The following is a 17,547-nucleotide window of genomic DNA, read 5'->3' as shown; positions in this document are numbered from 1 at the left end:
GTGCCCCTATGTGTATATTTTTGTGTTGTGCATGTAAGTTACTTTCCCATCTGTGTTTGTGAATATGCAGTCTCAAGATTGAATGGCCATGTTGGCTAAAGAAATAGTCTAAGTAGTTTCAATGAAGACTTATTGATTATAGATGAATGAATGATTATTATATGAGAGTATTGTCTGTACTAATAATCCAGCTTTACTATTATCAAAATAAGGAAAAGCAGATCTATAACATTACTTACACTAATGACTGAAAAGCATGATGTGCTGACCGTGACTAGTCATTTGTAAGAAAACATTAATTCGTATCAAATTTCAGCCTTTATGTTATCATCTATGTCATTATTACAGATCTACATTTATTTTACAGCCTATAGCATAGAATCCTCGTGAAATATTATTTTACACGTACACATTCACATAACATATACTTGCAATATGTAAAATAAAATTTTACTCGGTATATTTTCACTTCAGGAGTTGTTAACATTTAATGTTTGGCTATGTTGGCATTTTTTTTAGTCGATTGGCAGGAAGATGCTGACAGGAAAGAGGAGACATTAGCTATCATTTCAGATCTTCTTGGCTTCAGCTGGACTGGTAAGCTGTCAAATTATGCAATTAATTTTAAGTTTTATATTTTAAATTTTAAATACGCAATGTACTTTAGGAAGAGGCTGTATTTTAGGTAGAGGCTGTATTTACTGCATTTTTCAAATGTTATTTTAACTTTAACTCAACTATTCATCATCAGGAACAGATGATATTATACATAATTCAACCCTTTTGTTATTTGATTTGTTCTCCACCTCTCAAGAACTTGCAAGAGAACTGGAATTCAGTGAAGATGATATTCAGCTAGTGAGAACAGAGAATCCTAATTCCCTGCAAGAGCAGAGCCATGCTTTACTGCAGCGCTGGGTTGAACGTGAGGGAAAACACGCCACAGGTCCATAACATTTTGTCCTGCCAGATATGCCTTTATGAAATTATTTGTGCATTTGGTAGACCCATATTCAAATCGCTGATTGAATACAAATGTTTTATTTTCAGTTTTTACGTAATAGAAATGAATGTCTTCTAGTCATCTATTAATAAATTATTGATTCTTCCACAGAGGACTGTCTGATTAAGAGGCTGACTAAGATCAACCGCATGGACATTGTTCATCTTATTGAAACCCAGATGAACAAGTCAGTTCAAGAGCAAACATCTAGAACTTATGCAGAGATAGAGAAGACACTGGATCACAGTGAAGGTAGTTGTACTTCTTAGCACACTGAACACCCTACCTTACACCAAGCTCCCTGTGTGTTTACGTTCATTCATATATATACATATATATGTTGTTTTTAGTGTCAGTAGCCTTATCTTCAGTCCAAGAGGATGCAGATAGCCCCGGAGTCGTGAGAAAAGTGGAGTCAGATCGCAGACCACCCCCAGCTGTTTCAGAAGAGGACCTCTCAGTCGCTTCCCTACTGGATATTCCTTCGTGGGCAGAGCCTGTTGGACAGATCCATTCGGAGAGCATGCATGGTGACCTATTGGAGGAGCTTGAAATCCCGCAGTAAGTTATTCATTTGAAAATATTCCTGACTCTGCAAAATGCACTGGCAGTGCAACACAATGTCAGATCAAACTACTCCTTTTCTCAAGCCTAATGTTTCCCACCAAGTTGTCCTCAGGAAACAGAACAGTGTCCTATCCTGCTTCAGGCTGTTCTTTGTGTCATATAGTGGGTGCAGTTCTTTGGGTGTGTTTCCCTTTTAGCTTGTCAGATTAGGACTCTGAGATGCACATTTATCATCAAAGTCAGATTTTGTGACCTATCTTTCTTTTTGTTCTGCAGTGAGTTGAATCCTAACTTGTGGACCTCTGAGAATGTAATTACACGTGAATCAAGTCAAGACAACTTAGATGAGCAAGTAAGTATGCAGCCTACTTCAAAAGAAGCTGCATTTGGGAGCCAAGCAACTCAGGTTTATGACCCCAAAGTGAAAGACCAGGAAGCTCATTTCATCAGCTCTTTCCAAGGTGGAGCTCAAGTCAAAGATGGTCAAAGCCTAGAGCACTGTGGTTATGAAGACAAGCAAGGTCAATCCTGTGAAATTCACTCATCTCACTCATCTTTTTCTGTCAGAGACTTTACTCTGAGGCTGTCAGAGTCAGACAAAATTGAAACTGATATCAGTAAGCTTTGTAATGAATTACATTGTGCACCCTTGTTTTGCAGTAGAGATCCAGCCAGTTCTAGTGAGATCACAGCCCAGTTCAAGAGAGTACTCTATAGTCATGACAAGACCACACAGGTTTCAGGTGTGGACATGGACACCAAACCCTTCAAGTTAAGCAAAGAAGAAATAACAAAGTGCAATGTATATAGTGAAGTCATTCTGGAAAACTTGCCCTTCATTGATGACAATGCTGATATGCAGGCAACTGAACTCAATATTGCAACAGCTAAGTCCAGCAACGTGAATCCATTTAAAAATGGCATACAGACAATGATGCCATGCAGTCAGACAACCTGTCGCCCTCATTGTATGGCTTGTGACTCAACTGAGATGATCTGTAATTGTTATTCTACTACTCCAAACAGTAACAATGTTGTAGCAGCAGCAAACAGGTCCTGCATTACTGAGCCAGAGAATTTGTCTTTCCACTATTTCCAGCCTGTCACTTATCTCACACTACAAACACCTGAGTGTGGTATCACATTACCTTCCACTTTTATAGACTGCAGCCGATTGACCCCTGATTCTTTAGCATCTGAAGAGCAGTGTGGCTCCCTTTCTCCCGCTAATGAAAGTGGTCACTTCCTTCCAGATGCATGGATGTTAAATGAATCTGTACCTAGATTGTCATCCCCCGAATCTGTCATGTCAGTTAGTGATTATAGAGCAATGTCACCTGACTCTCCTCAGGGTGGGGAAAGAGTATTACCTCCAGACTTTTCAAGTATATTTGATGAGACCTATGCACTCTCTGTTATGTCTGAGAGATGTAGTTCTCCAGAAGTTACAAACAACTTCACTGAAAATGAATATAACACCTGTGAGTCATGTAGTTACGACCACAAACTGCTTTTTGGGTCAAAGGCTTTTGTTCCTGTAATTTCACACTCTAGACCAGTATCGAATGACTATCTAATCTCTAAATATAGTCCAAGACATGAGGGTGAACATTTAAAGAAAGAATCCAGAACATTCTCACCTGTGATAGTAGAAAATGAATATGATCTTTCAGTTCACAAAGGAATATCTTCACCTGACTTGTGTGCAGCTATTCATGACTATTTATCTACAGATAGGGATTGCCGACCATCTTCCCCACAATCGCAAACTTCTCAGTGCAGTTTTTCATTTCTTGAACTATTGCTGTCACAGCCAATTCGCACACAGCTAATGAATCAACACTGTCATTATTATTTACAGTATTCAGGAGAAAATCCATCCTCACCATCCCTGATGCCAACTTCTTACCAAAAATTCAGTGTAAAGGAAGCAGGTCAAAGTAGCCCTTTGATGGAGGACTATGTAGATTGTGATTGCCCTCCGTCTATCCCCCAGCAATCTGCCACATCAGTTTATCTTCCACCACATTTTTCTGCTTCACAGCACCAACATAATGCATGTGATGTCAAGCAATATACTATAAAGAATTGCTCATCTCATCTTAATCAATGGCGAGATGATAAAACCACAGATGCATCAGATTCATTGATATGTCACATGAAAGGACGAGAAATACCAATTATGGATTCATCTACTCTTACATGTGTAGAAGTCAAAATCATTGACACTGAAGACTTGGGCTGTTCAGCTAAAGAAGAAGAGTCATTTCAATTTAAGCCACTAGTTTCTGGAGTCCAAAAATTAAGAGAGGAAAGGAGTCAATCTTACCTTGATTACTGGTTTTCAAAGCTGGAAGCAGAATCTTTAGAAAATAATTCATTACCAGGGAAGTCAGTTGAAGATTTAACAACAAAGCCAAAATTGGCTCCAGAATACAATGAAATGAAAGAGACTATAAATTTGACTTCGGTGAAAGAATTATCACCTACCAAAGACCAACACCAAAAACTTGAAACTTGTGACAACTTGCAAAAAATATCTTTAGCCCAACCACTTGTGTTTGACTTAGTGGAGAGACCAAAATACATTTTGGACTTTCCAACGATAACTCAATTCTCTAACACAAAAAAACCCTTAAATGAAACTGTAAACAAAGACTGTCAGTATGCATTATTCACAACTGAGAAGGAAGCACTAAGGCCATGTTTGAAAATTTCACATACATCGCTAGGAAAACAGAGGGATTATGTATTTCCTGAAGATACAAAAAGTTTGGGGACCGTATGCACTCTAACTGAAAAGGAGTTAACCCTTATCAGTGACTTGAGAACAGTACCTACACAAGTTTTTGAGGATAACAAAAAAAATTCAAAAGATTTCTATTCTTCAGATATTGAACTTACACGCTCAGCTTTTAATGTAAAATCATGCCTAAGATTGCGGCCAAAATCTCCTGAATCATTGGAGTCTGATGATGAATTTAGTCCTCTCTCTCCTGACTCACCTGTTACTCAGTTCAGATGTCCCCATAATGAGTACAATGAAGAATTGCTAAGGCCTGCTTCAAGACCTTTGACCTATGCACAGGTTGTGCGAGGCTTTACACATGACAACGAATGTGACACTTTATTTGACTTCCAAATTAGTGACTTGAGAACTATGCCTTCTGCATCTTCGCCATCAGAAGCATCTGATACAGAACATACCCTTTGTTTTCTAGACGAGTGGGTGGTGGAATTAAAGCCCCAGTCTCCTGAATCACTAGAGTCTGAAGGTGAATTTAGGCCGCTCTCTCCAGACTCACCTGTTCCTCAGTTCAGATGTCCCCATAATGAATGTAATGCGGAATTGTTAGGGCAAAGGTCGGTTACACCAGAATCAGCATTTTCAGACTGGGAAGATTCTGATTTGCGTCTGGAAATTATGTTTGATGAGATCAGACCAGTGTCCTCTCAGTCACATTCATCTGATTTTAGTCTGGATCTGTTGTCAGATAATAGAGCATTGTCTCCAGAGTTTGTGTCTCCTGGTTTGGACTTTTCACTCTTGAACAGTTGGCTGGCAGACTTTAGATCATCCTCCCCAGAATCTTTGGTGTCAGTTCATCAATGTCCTCATTCTTCTTCCCTGATGTTAAGTCCAACAATCAGTCAACATTGTAACTACTACTTGCAATATTCTGAAAATAGGCCCACGTCACCTCTTTCAACAATGTCCGATAATGATGATTTAGAATCTTGTCTTGCACAAATGTTTGAAGACAACAGACCAGATTCACCAGATTCCTACTCTTCAAATGTTGAAGTTAAACACTCAGCTCTTACTGTAAAATCATCGCCTTTGCTGCCTGCTTCAAGAACTTTGACCTATGCACAGGTTGTGCGAGGCTTTACACATGACAACGAATGTGACACTTTATTTGACTTCCAAAGTAGTGACTTGAGAACTATGCCTTCTGCATCTTCGCTATCAGAAGCATCTGATACAGAACATACCCTTTATCTTCTAGACGAGTGGGTGGCGGAATTAAGGCCACAGTCTCCTGAATCGCTGGAGTCTGAAGGTGAATTTAGGCCACTCTCTCCGGACTCACCTGTTCCTCAGTTCAGATGTCCCCATAATGAATGTAATGCGGAATTGTTAGGGCAAAGGTCGGTTACACCAGAATCAGCATTTTCAGACTGGGAAGATTCTGATTTGCGTCTGGAAATTATGTTTGATGAGATCAGACCAGTGTCCTCTCAGTCACATTCATCTGATTTTAGTCTGGATCTGTTGTCAGATAATAGAGCATTGTCTCCAGAGTTTGTGTCTCCTGGTTTGGACTTTTCACTCTTGAACAGTTGGCTGGCAGACTTTAGAGCATCCTCCCCAGAATCTGTGGTGTCAGTTCATCAATGTCCTCATTCTTCTTCCCTGATGTTAAGTCCAACAATCAGTCAACATTGTAACTACTACTTGCAATATTCTGAAAATAGGCCCACGTCACCTCTTTCAACAATGTCCGATAATGATGATTTAGAATCTTGTCTTGCACAAATGTTTGAAGACAACAGACCAGATTCACCAGATTCCTACTCTTCAAATGTTGAAGTTAAACACTCAGCTCTTACTGTAAAATCATCGCCTTTGCTGCCTGCTTCAAGAACTTTGACCTATGCACAGGTTGTGCGAGGCTTTACACATGACAACGAATGTGACACTTTATTTGACTTCCAAAGTAGTGACTTGAGAACTATGCCTTCTGCATCTTCGCTATCAGAAGCATCTGATACAGAATATACCCTTTATCTTCTAGACGAGTGGGTGGCGGAATTAAGGCCACAGTCTCCTGAATCGCTGGAGTCTGAAGGTGAATTTAGGCCACTCTCTCCGGACTCACCTGTTCCTCAGTTCAGATGTCCCCATAATGAATGTAATGCGGAATTGTTAGGGCAAAGGTCGGTTACACCAGAATCAGCATTTTCAGACTGGGAAGATTCTGATTTGCGTCTGGAAATTATGTTTGATGAGATCAGACCAGTGTCCTCTCAGTCACATTCATCTGATTTTAGTCTGGATCTGTTGTCAGATAATAGAGCATTGTCTCCAGAGTTTGTGTCTCCTGGTTTGGACTTTTCACTCCTGAACAGTTGGCTGGCAGACTTTAGAGCATCCTCCCCAGAATCTGTGGTGTCAGTTCATCAATGTCCTCATTCTTCTTCCATGATGTTAAGTCCAACAATCAGTCAACATTGTAACTACTACTTGCAATATTCTGAAAATAGGCCCACGTCACCTCTTTCAACAATGTCCGATAATGATGATTTAGAATCTTGTCTTGCACAAATGTTTGAAGACAACAAACCAGATTCACCAGATTCCTACTCTTCAAATGTTGAAGTTAAACACTCAGCTCTTACTGTAAAATCATCGCCTTTGCTGCCTGCTTCAAGAACTTTGACCTATGCACAGGTTGTGCGAGGCTTTACACATGACAACGAATGTGACACTTTATTTGACTTCCAAAGTAGTGACTTGAGAACTATGCCTTCTGCATCTTCGCCATCAGAAGCATCTGATACAGAACATACCCTTTATCTTCTAGACGAGTGGGTGGCGGAATTAAGGCCACAGTCTCCTGAATCGCTGGAGTCTGAAGGTGAATTTAGGCCACTCTCTCCGGACTCACCTGTTCCTCAGTTCAGATGTCCCCATAATGAATGTAATGCGGAATTGTTAGGGCAAAGGTCGGTTACACCAGAATCAGCATTTTCAGACTGGGAAGATTCTGATTTGCGTCTGGAAATTATGTTTGATGAGATCAGACCAGTGTCCTCTCAGTCACATTCATCTGATTTTAGTCTGGATCTGTTGTCAGATAATAGAGCATTGTCTCCAGAGTTTGTGTCTCCTGGTTTGGACTTTTCACTCTTGAACAGTTGGCTGGCAGACTTTAGAGCATCCTCCCCAGAATCTGTGGTGTCAGTTCATCAATGTCCTCATTCTTCTTCCCTGATGTTAAGTCCAACAATCAGTCAACATTGTAACTACTACTTGCAATATTCTGAAAATAGGCCCACGTCACCTCTTTCAACAATGTCCGATAATGATGATTTAGAATCTTGTCTTGCACAAATGTTTGAAGACAACAGACCAGATTCACCAGATTCCTACTCTTCAAATGTTGAAGTTAAACACTCAGCTCTTACTGTAAAATCATCGCCTTTGCTGCCTGCTTCAAGAACTTTGACCTATGCACAGGTTGTGCGAGGCTTTACACATGACAACGAATGTGACACTTTATTTGACTTCCAAAGTAGTGACTTGAGAACTATGCCTTCTGCATCTTCGCTATCAGAAGCATCTGATACAGAATATACCCTTTATCTTCTAGACGAGTGGGTGGCGGAATTAAGGCCACAGTCTCCTGAATCGCTGGAGTCTGAAGGTGAATTTAGGCCACTCTCTCCGGACTCACCTGTTCCTCAGTTCAGATGTCCCCATAATGAATGTAATGCGGAATTGTTAGGGCAAAGGTCGGTTACACCAGAATCAGCATTTTCGGACTGGGAAGATTCTCATTTGTGTCTGGAAATTATGTTTGATGAGATCAGACCAGTGTCCTCTCAGTCACATTCATCTGATTTTAGTCTGGATCTGTTGTCAGATAATAGAGCGTTGTCTCCAGAGTTTGTGTCTCCTGGTTTGGACTTTTCATTCTTGAACAGTTGGCTGGCAGACTTTAGAGCATCCTCCCCAGAATCTGTGGTGTCAGTTCATCAATGTCCTCATTCTTCTTCCATGATGTTAAGTCCAACAATCAGTCAACATTGTAACTACTACTTGCAATATTCTGAAAAAAGGCCCACGTCACCTCTTTCAACAATTTCCAATAATGATGATTTAGAATCTTGTCTTGCACAAATGTTTGAAGACAACAGACCAGATTCACCAGATTCCTACTCTTCAAATGTTGAAGTTAAACACTCAGCTCTTACTGTAAAATCATCGCCTTTGCTGCCTGCTTCAAGAACTTTGACCTATGCACAGGTTGTGCGAGGCTTTACACATGACAACGAATGTGACACTTTATTTGACTTCCAAAGTAGTGACTTGAGAACTATGCCTTCTGCATCTTCGCCATCAGAAGCATCTGATACAGAACATACCCTTTATCTTCTAGACGAGTGGGTGGCGGAATTAAGGCCACAGTCTCCTGAATCGCTGGAGTCTGAAGGTGAATTTAGGCCGCTCTCTCCGGACTCACCTGTTCCTCAGTTCAGATGTCCCCATAATGAATGTAATGCGGAATTGTTAGGGCAAAGGTCGGTTACACCAGAATCAGCATTTTCAGACTGGGAAGATTCTGATTTGCGTCTGGAAATTATGTTTGATGAGATCAGACCAGTGTCCTCTCAGTCACATTCATCTGATTTTAGTCTGGATCTGTTGTCAGATAATAGAGCATTGTCTCCAGAGTTTGTGTCTCCTGGTTTGGACTTTTCACTCCTGAACAGTTGGCTGGCAGACTTTAGAGCATCCTCCCCAGAATCTGTGGTGTCAGTTCATCAATGTCCTCATTCTTCTTCCATGATGTTAAGTCCAACAATCAGTCAACATTGTAACTACTACTTGCAATATTCTGAAAATAGGCCCACGTCACCTCTTTCAACAATGTCCGATAATGATGATTTAGAATCTTGTCTTGCACAAATGTTTGAAGACAACAAACCAGATTCACCAGATTCCTACTCTTCAAATGTTGAAGTTAAACACTCAGCTCTTACTGTAAAATCATCGCCTTTGCTGCCTGCTTCAAGAACTTTGACCTATGCACAGGTTGTGCGAGGCTTTACACAAGACAACGAATGTGACACTTTATTTGACTTCCAAAGTAGTGACTTGAGAACTATGCCTTCTGCATCTTCGCTATCAGAAGCATCTGATACAGAATATACCCTTTATCTTCTAGACGAGTGGGTGGCGGAATTAAGGCCACAGTCTCCTGAATCGCTGGAGTCTGAAGGTGAATTTAGGCCACTCTCTCCGGACTCACCTGTTCCTCAGTTCAGATGTCCCCATAATGAATGTAATGCGGAATTGTTAGGGCAAAGGTCGGTTACACCAGAATCAGCATTTTCGGACTGGGAAGATTCTCATTTGTGTCTGGAAATTATGTTTGATGAGATCAGACCAGTGTCCTCTCAGTCACATTCATCTGATTTTAGTCTGGATCTGTTGTCAGATAATAGAGCGTTGTCTCCAGAGTTTGTGTCTCCTGGTTTGGACTTTTCATTCTTGAACAGTTGGCTGGCAGACTTTAGAGCATCCTCCCCAGAATCTGTGGTGTCAGTTCATCAATGTCCTCATTCTTCTTCCATGATGTTAAGTCCAACAATCAGTCAACATTGTAACTACTACTTGCAATATTCTGAAAAAAGGCCCACGTCACCTCTTTCAACAATTTCCAATAATGATGATTTAGAATCTTGTCTTGCACAAATGTTTGAAGACAACAGACCAGATTCACCAGATTCCTACTCTTCAAATGTTGAAGTTAAACACTCAGCTCTTACTGTAAAATCATCGCCTTTGCTGCCTGCTTCAAGAACTTTGACCTATGCACAGGTTGTGCGAGGCTTTACACATGACAACGAATGTGACACTTTATTTGACTTCCAAAGTAGTGACTTGAGAACTATGCCTTCTGCATCTTCGCCATCAGAAGCATCTGATACAGAACATACCCTTTATCTTCTAGACGAGTGGGTGGCGGAATTAAGGCCACAGTCTCCTGAATTGCTGGAGTCTGAAGGTGAATTTAGGCCGCTCTCTCCGGACTCACCTGTTCCTCAGTTCAGATGTCCCCATAATGAATGTAATGCGGAATTGTTAGGGCAACGGTCGGTTACACCAGAATCAGCATTTTCAGACTGGGAAGATTCTCATTTGTGTCTGGAAATTATGTTTGATGACATCAGACCAGTGTCCTCTCAGTCACATTCATCTGATTTTAGTCTGGATCTGTTGTCAGATAATAGAGCGTTGTCTCCAGAGTTTGTGTCTCCTGGTTTGGACTTTTCACTCTTGAACAGTTGGCTGGCAGACTTTAGAGCATCCTCCCCAGAATCTGTGGTGTCAGTTCATCAATGTCCTCATTCTTCTTCCATGATGTTAAGTCCAACAATCAGTCAACATTGTAACTACTACTTGCAATATTCTGAAAAAAGGCCCACGTCACCTCTTTCAACAATGTCCGATAATGATGATTTAGAATCTTGTCTTGCACAAATGTTTGAAGACAACAGACCAGATTCACCAGATTCCTATTCTTTAAATGTTGAAGTTAAACACTCAGCTCTTACTGTAAAATCATCGCCTTTGCTGCCTGCTTCAAGAACTTTGACCTATGTACAGGTTGTGCGAGGCTTTACACATGACAACGAATGTGACACTTTATTTGACTTCCAAAGTAGTGACTTGAGAACTATGCCTTCTGCATCTTCGCCATCAGAAGCATCTGATACAGAACATACCCTTTATCTTCTAGACGAGTGGGTGGTGGAATTAAGGCCACAGTCTCCTGAATCGCTGGAGTCTGAAGGTGAATTTAGGCCACTCTCTCCGGACTCACCTGTTCCTCAGTTCAGATGTCCCCATAATGAATGTAATGTGGAATTGTTAGGGCAAAGGTCGGTTACACCAGAATCAGCATTTTCGGACTGGGAAGATTCTCATTTGTGTCTGGAAATTATGTTTGATGAGATCAGACCAGTGTCCTCTCAGTCACATTCATCTGATTTTAGTCTGGATCTGTTGTCAGATAATAGAGCGTTGTCTCCAGAGTTTGTGTCTCCTGGTTTGGACTTTTCATTCTTGAACAGTTGGCTGGCAGACTTTAGAGCATCCTCCCCAGAATCTGTGGTGTCAGTTCATCAATGTCCTCATTCTTCTTCCCTGATGTTAAGTCCAACAATCAGTCAACATTGTAACTACTACTTGCAATATTCTGAAAATAGGCCCACGTCACCTCTTTCAACAATGTCCGATAATGATGATTTAGAATCTTGTCTTGCACAAATGTTTGAAGACAACAGACCAGATTCACCAGATTCCTACTCTTCAAATGTTGAAGTTAAACACTCAGCTCTTACTGTAAAATCATCGCCTTTGCTGCCTGCTTCAAGAACTTTGACCTATGCACAGGTTGTGCGAGGCTTTACACATGACAACGAATGTGACACTTTATTTGACTTCCAAAGTAGTGACTTGAGAACTATGCCTTCTGCATCTTCGCTATCAGAAGCATCTGATACAGAATATACCCTTTATCTTCTAGACGAGTGGGTGGCGGAATTAAGGCCACAGTCTCCTGAATCGCTGGAGTCTGAAGGTGAATTTAGGCCACTCTCTCCGGACTCACCTGTTCCTCAGTTCAGATGTCCCCATAATGAATGTAATGCGGAATTGTTAGGGCAAAGGTCGGTTACACCAGAATCAGCATTTTCAGACTGGGAAGATTCTCATTTGTGTCTGGAAATTATGTTTGATGACATCAGACCAGTGTCCTCTCAGTCACATTCATCTGATTTTAGTCTGGATCTGTTGTCAGATAATAGAGCGTTGTCTCCAGAGTTTGTGTCTCCTGGTTTGGACTTTTCACTCCTGAACAGTTGGCTGGCAGACTTTAGAGCATCCTCCCCAGAATCTGTGGTGTCAGTTCATCAATGTCCTCATTCTTCTTCCATGATGTTAAGTCCAACAATCAGTCAACATTGTAACTACTACTTGCAATATTCTGAAAAAAGGCCCACGTCACCTCTTTCAACAATGTCCGATAATGATGATTTAGAATCTTGTCTTGCACAAATGTTTGAAGACAACAGACCAGATTCACCAGATTCCTATTCTTTAAATGTTGAAGTTAAACACTCAGCTCTTACTGTAAAATCATCGCCTTTGCTGCCTGCTTCAAGAACTTTGACCTATGTACAGGTTGTGCGAGGCTTTACACATGACAACGAATGTGACACTTTATTTGACTTCCAAAGTAGTGACTTGAGAACTATGCCTTCTGCATCTTCGCCATCAGAAGCATCTGATACAGAACATACCCTTTATCTTCTAGACGAGTGGGTGGTGGAATTAAGGCCACAGTCTCCTGAATCGCTGGAGTCTGAAGGTGAATTTAGGCCACTCTCTCCGGACTCACCTGTTCCTCAGTTCAGATGTCCCCATAATGAATGTAATGCGGAATTGTTAGGGCAAAGGTCGGTTACACCAGAATCAGCATTTTCGGACTGGGAAGATTCTCATTTGTGTCTGGAAATTATGTTTGATGAGATCAGACCAGTGTCCTCTCAGTCACATTCATCTGATTTTAGTCTGGATCTGTTGTCAGATAATAGAGCGTTGTCTCCAGAGTTTGTGTCTCCTGGTTTGGACTTTTCATTCTTGAACAGTTGGCTGGCAGACTTTAGAGCATCCTCCCCAGAATCTGTGGTGTCAGTTCATCAATGTCCTCATTCTTCTTCCATGATGTTAAGTCCAACAATCAGTCAACATTGTAACTACTACTTGCAATATTCTGAAAAAAGGCCCACGTCACCTCTTTCAACAATTTCCAATAATGATGATTTAGAATCTTGTCTTGCACAAATGTTTGAAGACAACAGACCAGATTCACCAGATTCCTACTCTTCAAATGTTGAAGTTAAACACTCAGCTCTTACTGTAAAATCATCGCCTTTGCTGCCTGCTTCAAGAACTTTGACCTATGCACAGGTTGTGCGAGGCTTTACACATGACAACGAATGTGACACTTTATTTGACTTCCAAAGTAGTGACTTGAGAACTATGCCTTCTGCATCTTCGCTATCAGAAGCATCTGATACAGAATATACCCTTTATCTTCTAGACGAGTGGGTGGCGGAATTAAGGCCACAGTCTCCTGAATCGCTGGAGTCTGAAGGTGAATTTAGGCCGCTCTCTCCGGACTCACCTGTTCCTCAGTTCAGATGTCCCCATAATGAATGTAATGCGGAATTGTTAGGGCAAAGGTCGGTTACACCAGAATCAGCATTTTCGGACTGGGAAGATTCTGATTTGCGTCTGGAAATTATGTTTGATGAGATCAGACCAGTGTCCTCTCAGTCACATTCATCTGATTTTAGTCTGGATCTGTTGTCAGATAATAGAGCATTGTCTCCAGAGTTTGTGTCTCCTGGTTTGGACTTTTCACTCTTGAACAGTTGGCTGGCAGACTTTAGAGCATCCTCCCCAGAATCTGTGGTGTCAGTTCATCAATGTCCTCATTCTTCTTCCCTGATGTTAAGTCCAACAATCAGTCAACATTGTAACTACTACTTGCAATATTCTGAAAATAGGCCCACGTCACCTCTTTCAACAATGTCCGATAATGATGATTTAGAATCTTGTCTTGCACAAATGTTTGAAGACAACAGACCAGATTCACCAGATTCCTACTCTTCAAATGTTGAAGTTAAACACTCAGCTCTTACTGTAAAATCATCGCCTTTGCTGCCTGCTTCAAGAACTTTGACCTATGCACAGGTTGTGCGAGGCTTTACACAAGACAACGAATGTGACACTTTATTTGACTTCCAAAGTAGTGACTTGAGAACTATGCCTTCTGCATCTTCGCTATCAGAAGCATCTGATACAGAATATACCCTTTATCTTCTAGACGAGTGGGTGGCGGAATTAAGGCCACAGTCTCCTGAATCGCTGGAGTCTGAAGGTGAATTTAGGCCACTCTCTCCGGACTCACCTGTTCCTCAGTTCAGATGTCCCCATAATGAATGTAATGCGGAATTGTTAGGGCAAAGGTCGGTTACACCAGAATCAGCATTTTCGGACTGGGAAGATTCTCATTTGTGTCTGGAAATTATGTTTGATGACATCAGACCAGTGTCCTCTCAGTCACATTCATCTGATTTTAGTCTGGATCTGTTGTCAGATAATAGAGCGTTGTCTCCAGAGTTTGTGTCTCCTGGTTTGGACTTTTCATTCTTGAACAGTTGGCTGGCAGACTTTAGAGCATCCTCCCCAGAATCTGTGGTGTCAGTTCATCAATGTCCTCATTCTTCTTCCATGATGTTAAGTCCAACAATCAGTCAACATTGTAACTACTACTTGCAATATTCTGAAAAAAGGCCCACGTCACCTCTTTCAACAATTTCCAATAATGATGATTTAGAATCTTGTCTTGCACAAATGTTTGAAGACAACAGACCAGATTCACCAGATTCCTACTCTTCAAATGTTGAAGTTAAACACTCAGCTCTTACTGTAAAATCATCGCCTTTGCTGCCTGCTTCAAGAACTTTGACCTATGCACAGGTTGTGCGAGGCTTTACACATGACAACGAATGTGACACTTTATTTGACTTCCAAAGTAGTGACTTGAGAACTATGCCTTCTGCATCTTCGCCATCAGAAGCATCTGATACAGAACATACCCTTTATCTTCTAGACGAGTGGGTGGCGGAATTAAGGCCACAGTCTCCTGAATTGCTGGAGTCTGAAGGTGAATTTAGGCCGCTCTCTCCGGACTCACCTGTTCCTCAGTTCAGATGTCCCCATAATGAATGTAATGCGGAATTGTTAGGGCAACGGTCGGTTACACCAGAATCAGCATTTTCAGACTGGGAAGATTCTCATTTGTGTCTGGAAATTATGTTTGATGACATCAGACCAGTGTCCTCTCAGTCACATTCATCTGATTTTAGTCTGGATCTGTTGTCAGATAATAGAGCGTTGTCTCCAGAGTTTGTGTCTCCTGGTTTGGACTTTTCACTCTTGAACAGTTGGCTGGCAGACTTTAGAGCATCCTCCCCAGAATCTGTGGTGTCAGTTCATCAATGTCCTCATTCTTCTTCCATGATGTTAAGTCCAACAATCAGTCAACATTGTAACTACTACTTGCAATATTCTGAAAAAAGGCCCACGTCACCTCTTTCAACAATGTCCGATAATGATGATTTAGAATCTTGTCTTGCACAAATGTTTGAAGACAACAGACCAGATTCACCAGATTCCTATTCTTTAAATGTTGAAGTTAAACACTCAGCTCTTACTGTAAAATCATCGCCTTTGCTGCCTGCTTCAAGAACTTTGACCTATGTACAGGTTGTGCGAGGCTTTACACATGACAACGAATGTGACACTTTATTTGACTTCCAAAGTAGTGACTTGAGAACTATGCCTTCTGCATCTTCGCCATCAGAAGCATCTGATACAGAACATACCCTTTATCTTCTAGACGAGTGGGTGGTGGAATTAAGGCCACAGTCTCCTGAATCGCTGGAGTCTGAAGGTGAATTTAGGCCACTCTCTCCGGACTCACCTGTTCCTCAGTTCAGATGTCCCCATAATGAATGTAATGTGGAATTGTTAGGGCAAAGGTCGGTTACACCAGAATCAGCATTTTCGGACTGGGAAGATTCTCATTTGTGTCTGGAAATTATGTTTGATGAGATCAGACCAGTGTCCTCTCAGTCACATTCATCTGATTTTAGTCTGGATCTGTTGTCAGATAATAGAGCGTTGTCTCCAGAGTTTGTGTCTCCTGGTTTGGACTTTTCATTCTTGAACAGTTGGCTGGCAGACTTTAGAGCATCCTCCCCAGAATCTGTGGTGTCAGTTCATCAATGTCCTCATTCTTCTTCCCTGATGTTAAGTCCAACAATCAGTCAACATTGTAACTACTACTTGCAATATTCTGAAAATAGGCCCACGTCACCTCTTTCAACAATGTCCGATAATGATGATTTAGAATCTTGTCTTGCACAAATGTTTGAAGACAACAGACCAGATTCACCAGATTCCTACTCTTCAAATGTTGAAGTTAAACACTCAGCTCTTACTGTAAAATCATCGCCTTTGCTGCCTGCTTCAAGAACTTTGACCTATGCACAGGTTGTGCGAGGCTTTACACATGACAACGAATGTGACACTTTATTTGACTTCCAAAGTAGTGACTTGAGAACTATGCCTTCTGCATCTTCGCTATCAGAAGCATCTGATACAGAATATACCCTTTATCTTCTAGACGAGTGGGTGGCGGAATTAAGGCCACAGTCTCCTGAATCGCTGGAGTCTGAAGGTGAATTTAGGCCACTCTCTCCGGACTCACCTGTTCCTCAGTTCAGATGTCCCCATAATGAATGTAATGCGGAATTGTTAGGGCAAAGGTCGGTTACACCAGAATCAGCATTTTCAGACTGGGAAGATTCTCATTTGTGTCTGGAAATTATGTTTGATGACATCAGACCAGTGTCCTCTCAGTCACATTCATCTGATTTTAGTCTGGATCTGTTGTCAGATAATAGAGCGTTGTCTCCAGAGTTTGTGTCTCCTGGTTTGGACTTTTCACTCCTGAACAGTTGGCTGGCAGACTTTAGAGCATCCTCCCCAGAATCTGTGGTGTCAGTTCATCAATGTCCTCATTCTTCTTCCATGATGTTAAGTCCAACAATCAGTCAACATTGTAACTACTACTTGCAATATTCTGAAAAAAGGCCCACGTCACCTCTTTCAACAATGTCCGATAATGATGATTTAGAATCTTGTCTTGCACAAATGTTTGAAGACAACAGACCAGATTCACCAGATTCCTATTCTTTAAATGTTGAAGTTAAACACTCAGCTCTTACTGTAAAATCATCGCCTTTGCTGCCTGCTTCAAGAACTTTGACCTATGTACAGGTTGTGCGAGGCTTTACACATGACAACGAATGTGACACTTTATTTGACTTCCAAAGTAGTGACTTGAGAACTATGCCTTCTGCATCTTCGCCATCAGAAGCATCTGATACAGAACATACCCTTTATCTTCTAGACGAGTGGGTGGTGGAATTAAGGCCACAGTCTCCTGAATCGCTGGAGTCTGAAGGTGAATTTAGGCCACTCTCTCCGGACTCACCTGTTCCTCAGTTCAGATGTCCCCATAATGAATGTAATGCGGAATTGT

General features: G+C 41.3%; 1 protein-coding gene across 1 annotated transcript in view; it reads left to right on the top strand.

Annotated features, from left to right (window-relative positions):
* Positions 1-17,547, top strand: part of ank2a (ankyrin 2a, neuronal) — a 91,826-nt gene that overhangs the window by 51,455 nt on the left and 22,824 nt on the right. Inside the window, exons 39-43 of the mRNA XM_085357011.1 lie at positions 520-597; positions 815-946; positions 1,115-1,255; positions 1,354-1,564; positions 1,847-1,922. Of these exons, the coding sequence (XP_085213137.1) occupies positions 520-597; positions 815-946; positions 1,115-1,255; positions 1,354-1,564; positions 1,847-1,922 (638 nt within the window). The remainder of the gene's footprint in view (positions 1-519; positions 598-814; positions 947-1,114; positions 1,256-1,353; positions 1,565-1,846; positions 1,923-17,547) is intronic.

This window comes from Diplotaxodon limnothrissa, linkage group LG6 (assembly GCF_057381915.1).
Source record: "Diplotaxodon limnothrissa isolate DT_005_m linkage group LG6, D_limnothrissa_male_GT1.1, whole genome shotgun sequence".
In the NCBI taxonomy this organism is placed as follows: Eukaryota; Metazoa; Chordata; class Actinopteri; order Cichliformes; family Cichlidae; genus Diplotaxodon; species Diplotaxodon limnothrissa.
Note: the sequence above shows the minus strand (reverse complement) of the source record. Positions and strands in the feature narration are given on the sequence as shown.